At 45.7% G+C, this 18,763-nt stretch overlaps 1 protein-coding gene across 1 annotated transcript in view; it reads left to right on the top strand.

Annotated features, from left to right (window-relative positions):
- LOC143986548 (piwi-like protein 1) overlaps nt 1–18,763 on the top strand; it is a 112,051-nt gene that overhangs the window by 74,701 nt on the left and 18,587 nt on the right. The window contains exons 16-19 of the mRNA XM_077484928.1: nt 10,328–10,431; nt 12,727–12,797; nt 14,501–14,654; nt 14,759–14,884. Coding sequence (XP_077341054.1) covers nt 10,328–10,431; nt 12,727–12,797; nt 14,501–14,654; nt 14,759–14,884 — 455 coding nt within the window. The remainder of the gene's footprint in view (nt 1–10,327; nt 10,432–12,726; nt 12,798–14,500; nt 14,655–14,758; nt 14,885–18,763) is intronic.

Here is an 18,763-nt window from a genome sequence, read left to right as displayed (position 1 = left end):
TCCACAAGGTCCTCTTGAGCAATTGTTCCAATATATAACACACAGTATGCTTTGCTTTTTTCCCCAAAAACCAATCACCAAAATTTTGTGTATATATAATTTTTTTTATTTATTTTTTATTCCACTAATGGTCTTGCCATCACAGCTTAATGTGGTAGTGCATTACGCAGCGTAACTGCTCTTAGGCCAACGTCACACTTGTCATCCTGCCGTTGACAAGTTCTCGATATGGAGGACACAGAAGGAAGGAGAAACGCTTGTCTTCTGGCATGTCTCTCCCTCCCCAGATAGAAATATGAGAATTTGCTTTCTTGCCGGCAGCTTATATTTTAGCAGTCCCGTTGCTGATGAAGACATTGAAGTGTGACATGGGCCTTAAAGTGGTTGTAAACCCTTGCAAACCACTTTGACCTACAGGTAAGCCTAGATTAAGGCTTACCTGTAGGTCCAAGAAATATCTCCTAAACCTATACGGTTTAGGAGATATTTACCTGAAGACAGCCACCGCTGTCTATGGCGCATGCGCCGTAGACAGCAGCGGGCAGGCGCACTGGGTAAGCCGCAGATCGCGGCGATATGCCGCGAGTATCGGCTCCCGTGCGCATGCGCGGGAGTGACGTCATCACTGCTCTGGCGTATCACAGCGCCGGAGCAGCGAGACCCACGGAAACCCACCAAGAAGATTGACGCTCGGAACTACAGGGGACAGCGGTGCTGGCTCCTGTGTCAGGTAAGTGACACATAATGGACTACTATGCGATGCATACCTTTGCAGGGAATGAAAGAGGAAGTAAACCCATTAGGGTTTACTTCCTCTTTAAGATAAAAAAAACTTCTCTGCATGTATACAGAAGTTGTATCCTTTGCAATGAAAAGCATGTTTTACAGAGCATTATATGGATCTAAATGCTCTGTTGTCTTTCATTGTGTTACCCTCTATCTCTTAGTTGCCCACCTCGCATGGCAATGGCTAAAACAATCCGTATTCAAAATATAGCTTTGCAAGAGACTTTTTACAGGAAAATAACTATTCTTGCTTCACAATATTTTGGAAATGCCCTTATTTAAGCAGCCTATACTTGCTTTTAAAGTTACTAGTGAGCCAATTAAAGTGTATTCCCAGTTGGATTTTTCCCCAATCGTCTTTCAGGACAGCCACCTTAGAGAGACACCGGCTCCTCCCCTCTGAGGAAACACCGCCTTCATTTTCATGATTTAAGCCTCCTCCTCCCTTCGTTCCTCAGTTATGGTGTTTCCTCCGGCGGGGAGACATCGCCAAGGAACCTGAAAGCTGAATTCGGTTGGTGAAACTGAAGCTATCCGAGCGGAGCCCCGGCCCTGTTCGGCTATCCGACCATTTATCGGTCGGTCCGGGACAGTCCTATCGGCGGGGAGCTGAAGTGTTCGTACTGTCCATATACCCTAAACTTCGCTTGGGGAAGCAGGAAGTTTATGGGGTCGTCCGTTCGTTCAACCGTGGGTGTTTCAACGGAACAAACAGTCCGGTCGGCTGGGGAAGCTGAACTCTCGACTGACCTTTACACGCACTCCAATCTTCGCTTGGGGAAAGCAGGAAGTTTTTGGGGAGGTTCATCCCTGCGTTTCGCCCAGTGGGGCGCTGAACGAAGGCGTCCAGGGCCCCCCTGTGTATACAGCCGGCTGGGAGCTGGAAGCCGGACCAGTAGGCGGGCGACGTCAGTTCCGGTGGGGGCGGACCCCTTCGTTCGATCCGCGTCTTCCGGTTCCGGACGCGGCACGTGAAGGGGAACCTAGCGTTCGGCTGGTGCAGCCTCTTTCTACAGTTGCACAGGTAGCTGTTGGAGGCACGTTCGTACCACGATTCCTCAACGGGAGAATGTCCGAAGCAGAGGCTTCAAGAACTCCTGGAGATAACAGCACCAGCCACTCAAAGGTAATAGCCCAGGAGAGGGGTTCCCTTACCTTATAACCATTAGCTCCACTGGTGTGTTTTCCCCCTAGGTGGTCGGGGGGAAGGGCAGTGCGTCTGGGATCCAGGCGGAGTTTGATCCTGGGCACTCCCGGTGGTCCTCTTAAATAGTGCTGGTGTTTCTTTTCTTTTTAAAAGTTTATGCTGCTCTCTCTCTTTTGCTTCGGTATCTCAGAAAGACTTAAGCAGGTCCCCCCTTGGTTCTTGGAGGAAGTGTCCTTCATGTAGAGCTTCTTTGGGGAATTCCTGGTTCAAGGCACTTTGTTATGAGTGTATTAAAGGCCTGGATATCTCAGTCCGTAGCTCTGTTTGGGTGCCATTAGAAAGCAGGCAGCAGAACAGGGTGCAGATCTGGCGGCTTCTGTGAAGTTTTCAATGCCCTCAGCTCCAGAGCACTCTTTTCACCAGCACAGCAGAGTGTTCCACCTAACCCAATGGTTGTTCCTCCCACAGGTTAGGGAGAATCCAGAGGGTTCCAGAGGGAAGTTGAGGAAGAAGTTGACAGGGCCGTCTCAGACTCCCAGAGGGAGACTGAGGGTGAGGACTTGGATGGGGAACCCAAAAGAACCTCACGGTATAAACTTCCCCTGGATGAGATGGAAAGGCTCTTGAGGGCTGTCCAAGTCACTTAGGAGGCACTGTCACCCCACGATCAGATGTACTAGGGCCTAGGGGGAGCGGGTGTTCCCGGGTCATGACGTCTTGATCGAGGCCATCAAGGATGGCAGGATCCAGATAGAAAGCTTTTCTTTTCTGGTGCATTAAAGCAAAGGTTTCCTTGGGCGGAAGAGGAGGCTCTCATCTGGAATAAAATCCCCCAGATTAGATGCGGCCTTTTCTCAGATGTCCAGGCATACTGACCTGTCCTTGGGGACATGGGGGTACTTTCAGACCCTATGGTTTGAAGATTTACCATAAGGAAATCTCTAAGCCTGCCACAGCAGCCACAGTGGTGGCTCGTAGTACAAAGTATTGGCTTATCCAGATGAAGCAATGACGGCAGAGGAGTCTTTTCTATCCTCCTTTTCCCGTGCTGCTTTAGGCGTTGGCATACTCTGCGGATGCTTTGGCTCAATCCATTCGATTGTATGCAAGGTCCTCGGCTCTGACCAACTCAGCCTGGAGAGCCTTAAGGCTGTAGACATGGCAGAGGGACAGGGCGTCCAGATCAAAGCTCGGTGGAATTCCTCTTTAGGGGAGACCTGCTGTTTGGGCCAGGTCTTGAAGCAGTGCTATCGCACGGCTTATAAGAAAGAGGCCTTTCCCCTTAAGAAAAAATAGGGGGAGCAGTTAAAAAGGGTCCTTCCTCCCCCAGTGAGAGACGATCACCTCCAATCAGTTTGTGTTGGGGATCATCAAAAGAGGTTACCGTGTGGAGTTTTCAGAGCTTCCCCCTTTTGAGACTCCTTGTCACTGAGCTGACAAGATGTGCCTTTCTTTCCTCTGCAGGAGTTAGAGGAATAGGAAGTGGTAACAAAGGTCCCAGCAGGTTAAACAGGCAAGGCTTCTATCCTCTCTTTTATGGTTCACAAGCCTTCGGAAAAGTTCAGGCTCATCCTGAACCTGAATCGTCTGGGTGTCTTGGTCACCTACAGAAGCTTTTGGTTGGTTTTAGTCACGGGGTGAGGGCACCTCTTCCACCAAAACTGTTTCAGGGCATCGATAGTAAGGATGCATACCTGCATATTTCCATCGCAGAGAGCCACCAGCGTTTCCTCATGCTGGCAGTAATAACCTCTGTAGGGGTGCTACACCTTCAGTTTAAAGCACTCCCCTTTGGGCTATCCCCTTCTCCCTCGTATCTTCACCAAAGCGATGGTAGAGGTTCTGTCCTTCCTGCGTCGCAGGGTAGTCTCTGTGATCGTGTATCTTGACGATCTTCTCCTGTTTGTCCCTTCTCTGGCGCAGTCGAACGGGGATCCACAGCTTACAAGGGACCTATTAGTGAGCTTGGGTTGGCCTCTGAACCTAGGGAAACTCATCTTAAACTTCTTCCCAAGGGGTCACCTTCCTGGGTGAAGAGGGTCAGGTTGAGCTTTCTGACATCCACGCTCCTAGCTGTTCAGTGGACGGGGTTGCGTTACCGTCCTCTGCAAACTATTCATCTTGAAGGTTTGGGGCCACAGTAGAGGGTCTTAGGACTCTTTGGTTTCGGTTCTAACTCAGGTAAAGAAGCCAGGAGCGGTGGCGTGTGACAATGCGCACCGTCTCCCAAAGGCGCAGTCTGCGGTTGGATTGCGTATGTCTGAGTTCTAGTCCACCCTGTGCCAAATCACGAGGGTGTCCGTTGCTAGCTTTAGCACGGTGGCTCACGACTGATCACCGAATGGCAAAGGTCACAGCTGACAGTCCTGTGCTGTCAAGGTAGCAGTGAATAGCCGACTTAGACCATTGAGATAATACTACACAGCCCGTATTTTAAAGTCCCTTTGGTGGGATAGGGGAGCATGTTTGTCACAAGGCCTAGAGTGGATTTGGCCAATATCCAAGGAGGAAGGAGTCAAAGAGACCCTCAAAATTGGAGGGAGAACGCGGGGAGAGAGCAACCAGGTTCTCAAACAGGACGTTTTCGAAGTGATCACCCGGTGGAGGGGGATTCCTTCGATAGATTTCTTTTGCCCCAAGGGAAAACGCAAAAGAAGCCTTCTCCTGTTCTATGAGCAGGGGAGATGGGATGTCGGAAGCAGACGCACTAAGCACAGACTTAGGGTTTCTCTAGGTGCTATGCTTTCCCCCTTCCCGTCCTGATTCCCGTCCTGATTCCTGCAGAGTTAAGGAAGTTTCAGGTGGAGATTACCATCTCTGTCTAATCGCACCTCATTGGCCCAGGAGGCCGTGGTTCTCCATTCTGAAGGGCCTGTCGGTGGAACTCCCCGGGGTTTTTTCCCGGTGTCCAATCTGCTGTCCCCAGGTGGAACCTTGCAGCTTGGCTACTGAGGAATTACCGAACGGCAAAGGGGTCTCAGACTGTTAGTAGCCACTCTTTTGAATTGCAGGTAAATGGAAGCTCAGACCATTTTCCTGAAGGTATAGAGGCGGTTCAATAACTGGTGCTCAGAGAACTCCTTCAATGAGCACAACTCGGGGGCCGTTCTAGAGGCCCTGCAGTCAGGGGCAGATAAAAGGTTAGCCCCGAAACATTGGAGAGTCAGGTATCCGTTTCAAGCGTATTTCTGGATAGACATCTAATGTCAGTCCTTGGTATAGTAAGGTTCTTCAGAACCTTAAGTAGGCGAAGACCAAGCCTTTGGTCGCCCCCTTCCTAGTCGGGATCTTGCTTTGGCTTTACAGGTTCTCACAGGGGAACCTTTTGAGCCGTTAGAACCTTGCTCGTTAAAATTGATCACTCTCAAAACTGTATCTTTGGTGGCAATCACTACAGCAAGGAGAGTAAGTGAACTCGAAGCCCTTTCTATTTAGGGCACCTTTTTTTACCTAAGGTAGCCTCTAGTTTCCATAAGAATACAGGAGTTTGTGCTACCTACTTTCTGTTCGAATCCAGTAAGAGAACAGGAACACATGTTTCACAGATTAGATGTTAAAAGATGTGTTCTTCATTATTTGGATTGCACAAGGTCAGTTCAAGAAATCTGATTCACTTTTTGTGTTGTTTTCTGGGGCTAGGAAGGGTTCCAAAGCCTCTAAACGTACGATAGCTAGATGGTTAAGGTTAGCCATTGGACAGGCTTACGTGACAGGGGGGTTAGGTCCTCCAGTTGGGGTTAGAGCACACTCAGCCAGGGCAGTAGCATCTTCTCAGGCAGAGTGGGCTGGGGCATCTCCTGCACAGATCTGTAGTGCTGCAACGTGGTCCAGTGTTTCTACGTTTGTTAAACATTATAGACTTCTGTCAGCCAAAGACCAAGCCTTTGGCCGTATAGTACTGCAGGCAGTGGTCCCACCCTAAGGTAATATACTCGCTTATCCTCTCTAAGGTGGCTGTCCTGAAAGACGATTGGGGAAAAATGGAATTACGTACCGGTAATGTCCTTTTCCAGGAGTCTTTCAGGACAGCACCGGTTCCCACCCAAATTGTTTGCAGATCATCGGGAACTCATTACATGAGGCCGTCAGGTAAGACTTAAAAAAAGTTTATTTGTTTGACGTGTTCGTGTCTCCCCAGTTGGCCGGAGGTACTCTGGAAGAACTGAGGAACGAAGGGAGGAGGAGGCTTAAATCATGAAAATGAAGGCGGTGTTTCCTCAGAGGGGAGGAGCCGGTGTCTCTCTAAGGTGGCTGTCCTGAAAGACTCCTGGAAAAGGACATTACCGGTACGTAATTCCAAGTATTGGGGAGCCTGCCTCTATAGGCACATAAATTTAATAGCCTCCCAGTCTTAGTCCACAGGGCACAGTTTTGCGTTGGCCCACTCTTTGCAGCTTCAACTCTTCTGGTAAGGCTGTCCACAAGGTTTAGGAGTGTCTATGGGAACGTTTTACTCTATACGGCCTTTCAAGTTCTTCCACCCCAAACTCGCTTATCAATATCTTTAATGATCGTCAGGGGCGTACCTAGACTATTTGGCACCCGGGGCGGATCCTATATCTGGCACCCCCCCCCCCCCCAGGTGGGCAGTCGGCACACCGCACATTGACATAAAATTACGTCATGTGTAGTGCCTCCATGCTCTGTGGCCTGTGCTGCTGCCAGTGGCATTACTAGGGCTGGTGTCACCTGGTGCAGTAAAACATGGTGTCACCCCCCCAAAAAATATATATTTTCCTGTTTTCTGAAAATGCGCCAAAAATGCAAACTTTTGGTGCATTTTCAGAAAATGCAGAAAAAAATATACAACCTAAGAAATCTACAGCACTGCATCCATAACTGCTGGTAAAATGTAGGAAGACCCCCTATACATTACATAGCCCGTACCTCTGGACCCCTTCACATTATACAGCCCCCACACCTCTGGACCCCTTTAGCAGCAAAATGCCGCTATTTTAGCGGTGCTTTTCGGCCACTAGCGGGGTGCTTTTACCCCCCACTAGCAGCCGAGAAAGGGTTAAAACCACTGCAAAACGCTGCTACAGCAGCGCTATGCCGGCGGTATAGCTGCGCTGCCCCATTGATTTTAATGGGCAGGAGTGGTGTATACATCACTCCAAAGATGCTGCTAGCAGGACTGCCCTGCCAGCGCACCGCTCCAGTGTGAAAGCCCTCGGGACTTTCACATTGGAGACGCAGAAGTGGCTCTTTCAGTGCGAAAGGGGTCTTACATTGCATAGCCCCCATTGACACCAATGCTGTGGGGGTAATTATAACATCCACTGACATCATTGCTTGGGGTTATTAACAAATGGGCTTATTTTACTCCTGCTCTGCCTTGCTGCAAAAAAAAAATTACATTTACAGCCTATTGTGCATCTGTAGAACAGAAATAAAATAAAATTATGGGAGCATTGGAACTACTAAAATAAATACTGTTAAAATTTGTGAGTGATATCTGATTTGAAATATTTAAAGGGGGTTTTAAACCTTTGCGGTTTTTCACCTTAATGCATCCTATGCATTAAGGTTAAAAAAAAAAAAAAAAAAAATAAAAAAACACACCTGTCAGTCACCGACTCCCCAATCCCCCTTTTACTTACCTGAGCCCCTTCATCTCCTCGGCGGGGACGTGCTGTCCTCCTCTCCACGGAGTCCGGCTTTGATTGGATAGATTGATAGCAGCACAGCCATTGTCTGCCGCTGCTGTCAATCAAATCCAGTGACGTGGGTGCTGGGGAGTGGGGACAAGTCATAAACTTGGCGTATGTGGACGCCAAATGAATGAATCAGGAGTGAGTCAGTAAAATAACCCCCACGTGAGAGCGCTTCTCCTAGGGCGTTATCTAATTCAGGGAGGAGCTACGAGAGCCACTGAGGGACCCCAGAAGACGAGGTTCAGGGTCACTCTGTGCAACAAACCTTTAGTACCACTTTAAGAGCTCGTTTATACCAGAAGGTGGTGCAGGAAATCCATGTTCTGTATGCGTTTCCCACACTGCGTTGAAAACGCACTGAGTACGTGATCTCCTGCAGGTGTGTGTGTGTATATATATATATATATATATATATATATTTTTTTTTTCTAAGGACACCTTTAACGCAGATCACAATGGCAGTGCTTTTGCCTGCTCCAGATTTCATGGTACCATAGTATCATGCAATTTGGTGCAGTACGCTTTTGAAAAAGTAGTGTGTGCATTACATTTTTGTGCTATTCAATGTGATTTCATCCCAGTTAAATGAATGAGTTGAAAAAATTGCACCGCATGGAGTTGCACAGGAATCCAGAAGGCATTTCTAAAGCCGCATTGGAAAAACAACAAGCAAAATATGGAACAGCATGCAAGTAAAGTCCAATCAAAAAATGACACTCAGGTAAAATTTTATTGAAAATGATTGCACTCCAATCACTGAATCACCCTTTAAACTAAAAGCAGTGAGTTAGCACATTAGTCAGTGGTCGACACAGCAGCCTCCCCCCTTCCCCCTTATTAGACCAGGTCAGGGAGGCAGAAACAAACACCCCACCCTCTTCTCACAGCACACCAGCTGAGGGCAGCGACCACCATGCCAACCCACACCCCCTTATCACAAGCTCACCTCGGAGGACACTGGCAGGGAGGGCAGCTGGCTCAGCCTCAAGTACACCAGGGCAGCAGCTAGCAAGGTCTGGAAAACAGTATGCGGTAGCAGCTGCACCGCTCGGGCGGAGAATAGTAACAGGCTTGGCTCGGAAGTGCAGCAGTGGTGGGAGGAGCAAGGAGGAAAGCAAAGAGTAAGACCAGACCATTGCTGCCGCAGCACGGGGGTGATCTGGCTGGAAAAAAAACGGCCATAGAGAGCTGCCAGGGCTCTCCCCACCCTCTGTAAGTGGTGTCACCTGACCCGGGTGTGGACTGCACCCCCATTAGATAAGCCACTGACACCCCCCCAATGTGTGTCACCTGGGGCGGACCGCACCCCCCGCCCCACCGTTGGTACGCCCCTGATGATCGTGCTTTGTGAACTGGTGTGCAGTCATCTTGGAACAGGAAGGGGTCATCCCCAAACTGTACCCAATAGTTTGGGAGCATGAAATTGTCCAAAATGTCTTGGTATGCTGAAGCCTTAAGTGTCCCCTTCACTGGAACTAAGGGGCCAAGCACAACCCCTGAAAACAGTCCCACACCATAATCCCCCCTCCACCAAATGATTTGGACCAGTGCCCAAAGCAAGGTCCATAAAGACATGGATTAGTGAGTTTGGGGTGGAGAAATTTGACTGGCCTGCACATAGTCCTGACCTGAACCCGATCCACATCGGTGCCTGACCCCACAAATGTGCTTCTGGAAGAATGGTCAAACGTTCCCATAGACACACTCTTAAACCTTGCGGACAGCCTTCCCAAAGGATTTGATGCTGTTAGCTGGGTGAGCCAACTCAAGATTGAATCCTACGGACTAAGATGCCATTGAAGTTCATGTAAAGGCAGGCGTCCCAATACTTTTGGTAATATAGTGAATATCTATCAGAGAGAGAGAGAGAGAGAGAGAGAGACTTGGTGATAAATCGTATGTGTAACTGTGCAATGTTAATGTGCCCATATCTCAGATAGGTGTGCAATGGTATACACATGGAGGACCAAGGATCATCAACTTGATGATGGGCTCAAATTGTACCACATAGAATCGCATGTGATTTGCACAAGAATGCAGTGCGACACATCGCATAAGTGTTAGCCCAGCCTTATGGGCTGATGTTGCACTGCATTTTGTGGACCTGAATTGTAGGAAATGGGATCAACCCTGCCCAGTTGTCGTTTACTAAGATACAGAATTCCTTCCTTTCTCTTTACCATCTCTACAATATAGAGATTTTTCCCTTAACTTCTTTCAGGACAGCACCTTGCTGCTGTCCTGAAAAACTCATGGAAAACAAGTTACCGGTAAATGTATGTGTGTGTGTGTATATATATATATATATATATATATATATATATATATATATATATATATATATATATATATATATATATATATATATATATATATATATATATATATATATATATATATATATATATATATATATATATATATATATATAATATAATATAATATAATTTTTTTTTTTTTTTTACATATAGTCTAATGGGAACTGATTGGACTCCTTGTGATAACACAGATTAGCAATTATTTATTTGCACCTATTGAACAAATATTACAAATTGCGTTCAATGGTGTATTTACCAGACCAGAAAGGAGCAAATAAGAATAGGGTTTACATACAATATGTGGAGAATGCAGCTTGTGACCTCACCTGAAGACTCTCTAGTTGTCTGGCTGTCATTTCAACCCTCTTGCTTCAATACTTTATCACTAATGGCTGGAATGCTTTGTGATACTCTTGCAGGTGGAGCGCATGATGGTCATTGGGATTGATATCTACCATGACACTGTGGCAGGAAAGCGATCAATTGCTGGTTTTGTCGCCAGCATGAATAAAGGAATGACTCGGTAAGAGGATGGCAGTGTCATGGAGCTTTCCAGCTCCAAAGGAGTAGAAATTCAAAGTGCACATTTTGATGTCCGTTTATGAAGCAGTGATCAGTGGAGATCCAGAGGATCGCCGCTGATCACAGCCCATAAACAGTTTATAAACCAGAGATAATTGGGGGAGAAGTGTTTGAATTTGTTCTCCCGCCAATTATCTCCACACACTGAGAATCCTCATAGAATGCCATAGTAACGGCCAGTTTATGAAGCTGCGATCTCAGCGCTTCACTGGTGATCTGTGTCAGAATTCACACTCCCCGATTTACCATCTCAGAGAGAACCGGGGAGTGAAGAGGGAATGTGGGGGGATCTGAGGAGGAAAGAGGAAGATAATTAACTTCCTTATGCCTCGTTCAGACCTCCCAACACTGTAACCATGTCCCCCTGTCATAGTTATGTGTATACATATATAATGTGTGTGTGTATATGTGTGTGTGTGTATGTATGTATATGTGTATATGTATATGTGTGTGTATATATATATATATATATATATATATATATATATATATATATATATATATATATATTATGTAGGGGTACTCTTTATTTTGCTAACATTAATCGCACCGTGTGTCAGTGTATTGAGCTGTGATAATTTATCACCGCTTAATAAATTGACATCTCTGTGTATCGGTGAATTTCTAGTACTGTAATCTCGTAAAGTCTCACGAGATTCCAGTGTTAGAAGCGTTTGTAGATCGCTTCACTCCTCCAAGGGTGAAGCGATCTACTCCGCTTCATAAAGTGGCACACAGAGGAGAAAGATCTCCTCTGTGAATGCCGGAGAATGAAGCGGTGAATAAGTTTCACTGCTTCATAAAAGGACACTTATATGTAAGATGGTACTGTGTAAAAGGAGGGTAGGACAAGGGAGATGTCATGTGAAGTGCATACATTTATATAAGTTATCTTGGCTGTGTTTTAGAGTTACCAGTAAGTATCTATTAACTTCACTTGCTGGGAAGTAAGGGGGAAAGAGAAGCTACAAAACTGGAGGTTAAATCCCTTGCATTATCTCGGTCTCTAGCTTGTTTGTATAACTATGGCTGGTGTTCCTGGTTGCCTTGCAGTCTAAACTTTTAACATTGCCATGGTTAAAATATGAAGGACAAAAGGCAATTCGGTAACAGTAAACATAAAGTGGAACCTTTTAAGCCAAACTTTTTTATTTTTATTTTTTTTCCTTCTTATACACTACAAGAGAAATGGACACCAGCGATGAAAAACTGAAGGCTTGTCTCTTAAAGGCTATAACCTCCCCCATTTCACACCTGCTCAGCTTTGCTTGGTGTCATTAGGAAAATAGATGTAGTTTGTTTTGTTTTGTTTTTTTTCCCCTTTCTGCTACATTTTTCACTTGAATTAAAAAGGTTTCATAAATCAACAATTATTTAGTATGGTCATGTTGGATTTTGGAAATCCTGGAGGTCTTTCCAGTTGGCCAAGGAGCATGGGTTTTCCCTGTTTCATTATAGTAGAAGTACAGTGATGTTTTATCTTGTACTGCCCTGCAGTTGGCAGTGGCTACCTATCAGAGTTGCAGTTGGCACAGGCTTCCACTATCAGGTCAGTAGTAGTATTCTGAGAATTTCTGATGGTGGTATCGGGCCCAGAACTACAGCAGTGGTTTTGTTCCCTTCTCTGAAAACTGTTAGTACGGTACCTAGCAGAGGCTGCTGCTTTCATTCTTTCCTTGCCTTACTTTTCCTTCCTTCCTTCCTTCCATGCTGTGTTTCTCGCTTGCTTGCTTGCTTGCTGCGTTTCTCGCTTGCTTGCTTGCTTGCTGCGTTTCTCGCTTGCTTGCTTGCTTGCTGCGTTTCTCGCTTGCTTGCTTGCTGTGTTTCTCGCTTGCTTGCTTGCTGTGTTTCTTTCACAGGGATAAAACCATGCCAACAGTTTGTACTGGGCAGAGAGCCAAGCTTATACTCCCCAACAGACTCTGGTCCTTGCCTCATGCAATTTGCCCAACTTCAGGACTCCATTGTAGAGGACCATCCATGGCCCTTCCCAACTGTATACAACATTTTTATAAAACATTTGACACTTCCAAAATACACTAAATCTTCACAGCAGCTCCCTCCTGCTATGCAGCATTATTTACTACAAATACAGGTGAATGTTAAGCCTACCACGTCATCTACATAATGCTGAATGTGAACAGTGTTTAATCTTGTAGCATCCAATATTTCTAATAAGCTAGCTTTTCATTTTACTTCGTTTTTAATACAAGTTTGATGCTCTGTTCCATCCTAGTTGGTTTTCTCGATGTGTGGTCCAGGATAAAAAGCAAGAGATTGTCGATGGTCTTAAGGTCTGCATGCAAGGTAAGATAATCAGATAGATTGTCTCACTGAAAACCATAACCCAGGGGTTGGCAATCCCCAGCACGTGTGCCAAGGTAACCACACAATGTCTTTCAGTGGCATGCTGGTGTATCTCCTGCACTGAGGACACTTCTCCTGTTTTCTGATAGCAACCAGGATGTAGCGGACCAGCTGAGGAAATGCAGAAACCTCATAGTGATAGAGGTGTTATCAGTGTAGGGGGAGCCCAGTAATGACGGGCATGTTTTGTTTTCCTACATTTATTACATTTATCTAGCCTGAGCTAGACAGGGGTTCGGGCTGATCTGACCTCTAAAGGTGCAGGAATTGGGGCTGATCTGATGTCGTGAAGCTCACAAATTTGAGGCCAAAATTAATATATATATATAATTATTTTTTTTGGCCTCAAATTTGTGAACTTCATGACATCACATCAGCCCCAATCCCTGCACCTTTTAGAGATCAATTTTTTTTTTTTTTAAGCAGCCATTACTTGCTTTTAAAGCTACTAGTGAGCCAATTTTGTTAAACCGTATTCCCAGTTGAAGGATTTTTTATTTTTATTTTTTTTTGTTTTTTTTGTACACTATATTACTAATTACTAAGTGTTGGGACTCTTCTGGAAAGGCTGTCCACAAGATTTAGGAGTGTGTCTATGGGAATATTTGACCTTTTTTCCAAAAGCGCATTTGTGAAGTCGGGCACTGATGTTGGACAGGAAGGCCTGACTCGCTGTCTCTGCCTGAATTCATCCCAAAGGTGTTCTGTCAGGTTGAGGTCAGGACTCTGCGCAGGTCAGTAAAGTTCCTCCACCCCAAACTTGCTCATCTGTGTCTTTATGGACCTTGCTCAGAGCAGTGGGGCTTGGGAGCGAACACGCACACGTGCCCCTATGGAAAGTGGCTTCCCATAGGGGAACTGGACAGAGATGAGGAGCCAGTAGCATCAACGGGGCACCTAAGAGGCGGTTTAGAGCTGCAGTTAAGTATAGAGATGATATGTGTAAATATCTATATATTTTTTTTATTCCTTCATGCAATGGGGCTGTGCATGGGCAGTGCATGGGTTGACTGTTTGTTTGTGTTTTTTGTTTTTGTTTTTTTTTTCCCCCAAGGGGTGACTAGAAAGCTGCATCTTCCATCTTCCATTCCAGCAGCAAACGGCGCTCCCCCATGATCCAGCAGGCACTGTTCTGATGTCTTCACATCCAGAACAGCTCTATGGACGTGACGACTTCAGGAACTTTGCACCACACAAGACCGATAGACTGCAGGGGGCAGAGTCAGCAAGGACCTGTTATGTACTGGGAGGACCAGAGTATGAGTATATCTCCGCTCTACAATACCCTAAACAAAAACAAGCAGTGGATTTCCTCTTCTGATACCTTTTACTCCTGGCAGCCGCCAATGCCGGAATCACTTATACGTGGTCCGGGTGCACAGATGCCTCCCTGTAGCAGTACAACTGCTATAGGGTGGTTGGCAAGCGGTTAAACCAGCATTTCTTCTGGTATTTCCATATACTTACTGTAATGCAATTTTAGTGCTCAGGGTGAACCTCTATAACTGCAAGTATTTTCCAGCTGACCTAAAATTTGACAATATTACACATGGCAAAGTGTCCTTGGCTGAACTCCTGATTTTGGTTCTGCTGGAAAGACATCAGTCAAAATGACTGTGAATAATATCAGTGTTTTTGTTCAGGTGCTCTCCATGCTTGGTTTAAATGCAATGGTTTTCTACCCAACCGTATTATCATTTACCGTGACGGCGTGGGCGATGGTCAGCTAAAGACCCTTGTCAGCTATGAAGTGCCGCAGATTATGGACTGTATCAGGACAGCAGGCAAGGATTACACGTAAGGCTTAGTTTTATTTGCCCCATTCGTGTGTAATAATCTAAATGGCATATATTTCCTATTTACCTTGTGTGATCGTTTTTTTTTTTTCCCCCCTCTCTTAGCCCTAAACTGTCAGTTGTGGTGGTTAAGAAACGGATCAATGCCAGGTTCTTTGCTGTTTTTGGTGGCCGGCTCCAGAATCCTCCCCCTGGAACAATAGTTGATACTGAAGTCACCAGGCCTGAATGGTAACTGACAGGTTCTTTTTTAGAAAAAAAAAGTCTTGTGTGCATTGATCCTTGTCCTGCTGCATGACGTTTACCTAGTGAAGTACTGACTGGTTTGTTAAAATTTCTGTAGTCGGCAAGATACTTGAGAGTTTGATTAAAAACAAAAAACAAGATTGATTTAAAAACATTTTAAGGCTCGGTTCACACAGGAGGCGGCACGACTTGCAGCGCCGCGACCTGCCGAGACCTCAGCGGCGACTTGCAAAATGACTTCTGTATAGAAGTCAATGCAAGTCGCCCGAAGTCATGCCAAAAGTAGTACAGGAACCTTTTTTCTAAGTCGGAGCGACTTGAGTCGCTCCTCTTAGAACGGTTCCGTAGTACAGAACGGGGGCGACTTGTCAGGTCGCGGCGCGGCAAGTCGTGCCGCGTCTGGTGTGAACCGAGCCTTAAGCAATAGACAGCATAAGTTGACAACAGAGAAAGCAAATATGATTTATTTTTATACGTGTAGCCATGGTGTTGCAGCTAGTAACAAACAATCCATCAAATCGCCCCACTGCCAGACTTCATACATCCTTTGCAGAGACATTGAACAGTCTATTATGAGCTTTGTTTGTTTTATTGGGGCGTACAACTTGGATAGGAATATGGGATGCCCATAGGATGCATGTTTTCCATCATATTTAAGGATTTTGGTATACTTTGAATAACGTTAGAGCAAGAAGATATGTGCATATAGGATTTAGTATTAGTTTCCTCTTGCATATCCATGCAGACTGTTGCTCCTCCGCAGACTATTCCATCTAACAGTTCTCTAACCATTCGACCATGTGGTGGCAGAGACATCACTAATGACCGTGTAAAAGTAATTTTCTTAGATCTTTCACCTCCTGCACATAACTTGTTTCCTCCTGTAAGTTGGTTCCCCTTCTGCAAAAACTTGTAGTTACTGTATTGAAATATGACACCTCCTCTTGAATAGTAAAGGCTCACTGTGAGTAAGCCTCCCTCTTATGGCTCTTGTTGCTTGCTGCCACTAGGCCAGAGGCCTGCAAAACCTCTCCCCGGAGGCCCAGTGGGTTAAAAGCAGGAAATATGGACTACTGTTCCCAGCCAGCCCAACTTGCAAATCATGAGCCCACAGGCTTCATCGACTTGACACAGATCCCCAGTCTCTCTTCTGATCTAGGACTCCCCATCATCCAACATGTGTATTGATGAACTCCACTAGTGACCGTGTACTAGCAGAGTTCCTTTCAGACTCCTTGGCAATTCCAGCCCCACTGTGGTAACACTCACCGAACATCCAACAGCCCTGAGTCCTTGATGAGAAACTTTGACTGGACCATGCCTACCGCCAGTTTCACCTGCCCTTCTGCTCCAGGAGTTCCCTGCCATCCGACCATGTGGTGGCAGGGACATTGCCAATTACTGTGTAGAGGCAATGTTCCCTCACAGCTCTCCCTGGGCCTCTCCTGTGATTGGCGCACTCCCCCCCCCCCCCCCCCAGATGGGAATGGCCTCCTGCGACTGACTAACATGCTATTCCTCACTTCACTCAGCCGACTCCTCTCACCTCTGCGGAGAATCACCTGAGCTTATATAGCAGATCTGCCCCCTGCCAATCTCGGTGGGGATTGGTCAGGGCTCACACACAAGTTGCCTGCCACTCCAGTTCCAGGCCCAGCCCCCTTTCCAGAACCTTCTCTCTAGAAAGAGGGGGAGGCGCCCTAGAGCTAGAGCACAGGTGGTAACGCCCACAGTTACTCTAACCACTCCCAGCCTCCAGATCAAAACACAGGCCTAGTGTGCAGCATAGGCCTGTCTAAATTCGCCTGTGCTAGAGAAACCCTAGTAAAAATGCCTTACTAGCACCTACCTATTGGTAGAGGGTGCTACTTACGGAAAGTAAACAAAACTTAGACAAGTGTGGCTGTGGATGTGGTAGATTTGAACTTTGCTAAAGTGTTTGACACCATTCCCCACGGCTATTATCTAAAGTGAAGTCTTAGGTACTTTAGCTTACAGGCTTAGAAAATGTAGCTTGTAAATGGATATAAAACTAACAAAGACCATATTCTGAGAGTAGTGATTAATGACTCCTACTCAGAATGGTCTATAACAGGGGTCTCCAAACTTTCTAAACAAAGGGCCAGTTTACTGTCCTTCAAACCTTAGGGGGACCAGACTGTAATCAGTGAGAATAGCATACCCCACGTCAGTGTGAGTAAACCATGCCTCAGGCTTGGTGGTCAATGGGCATAAAAATAAATACTTGGTACCTGCGATCAGTAGGAGGAATAGTGCGCCATTGGTACTGGTGGGTGCCCCATCGTTGGTGTCAGCGGGAGGACTAGTGCCCCATTGTTGGTGTCAGTGGAAGCATTATGCCCCACTGTTGGTGTCGGTGGAAGGAATGGTGCTTTGTAACAGTGGGAAGAACAGTGCCATAAGGGCAGGATAAAGGCAAGTAAAGGGCCACAGTTTGAAGACCACTGGTCTAATGTTGTGTGCCCAAAGGTTCAGGTTTTTGTGTACCCAAAGCTTCAGTGTTGGGACCCTTTTTAACATATTTTTATAAATGATATAATTTAAAACAAAGCGTTACTAGACCTACTGATTACCAACAATACAGACCTGATCATGGATGTGGAAATACGGGCCAATTTAGGAAACCGAGATCACAAGTTAATTGGCTTCAGTATAAAGCGCTCAAATGGGAAACCTAAGGGGAATACAAAGACATTGAATTTCAAAAGAGCAGACTATGAACCTTTCTAGAAGATATAAATTTGGATAGAATCTTAGGAACAAAACACGGAGGAGAGTTTGTTAAATATTAAGTATTATTGAGTACATTAAATAAGGGCGTTAGCCAGTGCATCCCATTGGGAAATACATTTAAAAGAGCGAACAAAAAGTCCTGGATGGCTTAACTCCTCCAATGTAAAAATGCATATAAAAGCAAAGGAGAAGGACTTCAAAAAATACAATGCTGAGGGCATTCAGACTTTACAAAGAATGCAACAAGAAATGTAAGGGTATAATTAGGGCAGCTAAGATAGAACACGAAAGGCGCATAGCGGAGGAGAGCAAAATAAAAATCCCAAGAAATTCTTTAAGTGTATAAACCGTGAAAAAGGGAGGAGAGATCATATTGGTCCCATAAAAAATGAGGACGGAAATCTGGTTACAGAGGATGGGGAGATGGCGAAGGTATTGAATTTATTCTTCTCCTCGGTCTTCACGAGGGAATCGGAGGGCTTCAGCAACCAAAACTGAAGTGTTTATCCTCATGGCACATCACAGGAAGCACCCTCATGGCTAACAGAGGACAGAATTGGAGATGGACTTGGATAACTTGACATTAATAAGTCGCCGGGACCAGATGGCTTGCACCCGAGGGTCCTTAGGGAACTCAGTCAAGTAATTGCTAAACCATTGTTCCTAATATTTCCTAATATTTACTGACTGGAATGGTACAGCCAATGTAGCTCCAATATTTAAAAAAGGGCAAAAATGCACCCCTGGGAATTGGACCAGTAAGCCCAACATCAATAGTATTCAATCTCTTGGAGCGGATGATAAGGGACTATTTACAAGATTTTAGTAATGAAAATGGTATCGTTCTTGCCAAACCAATCTATTAATGTTCTATGAGGAGGTGAGCTGCCATCTAGATAATGGAAGGCATGTAGACGTGGTGTATCTGGATTTTGCAAAAGCATTTGACACAGTTCCTCATAAACATTGAGGCCGCGTACACACGGGCGGACTGTCTGCCGAAACTAAGTTCATCAAACAGTCCGCTCAAACTTTTGAATGAACGAACTTGCCCACACACGGCACTTTTTGAGCAGACTAAGTTCGTCGTACTAAGTCCGCGCAACTTTT

This window comes from Lithobates pipiens, unplaced genomic scaffold (genome assembly GCF_037356315.1).
Source record: "Lithobates pipiens isolate NorthernLeopardFrog02 unplaced genomic scaffold, aLitPip1_a1.2 Scaffold_169, whole genome shotgun sequence".
In the NCBI taxonomy this organism is placed as follows: Eukaryota; Metazoa; Chordata; class Amphibia; order Anura; family Ranidae; genus Lithobates; species Lithobates pipiens.
Note: the sequence above shows the minus strand (reverse complement) of the source record. Positions and strands in the feature narration are given on the sequence as shown.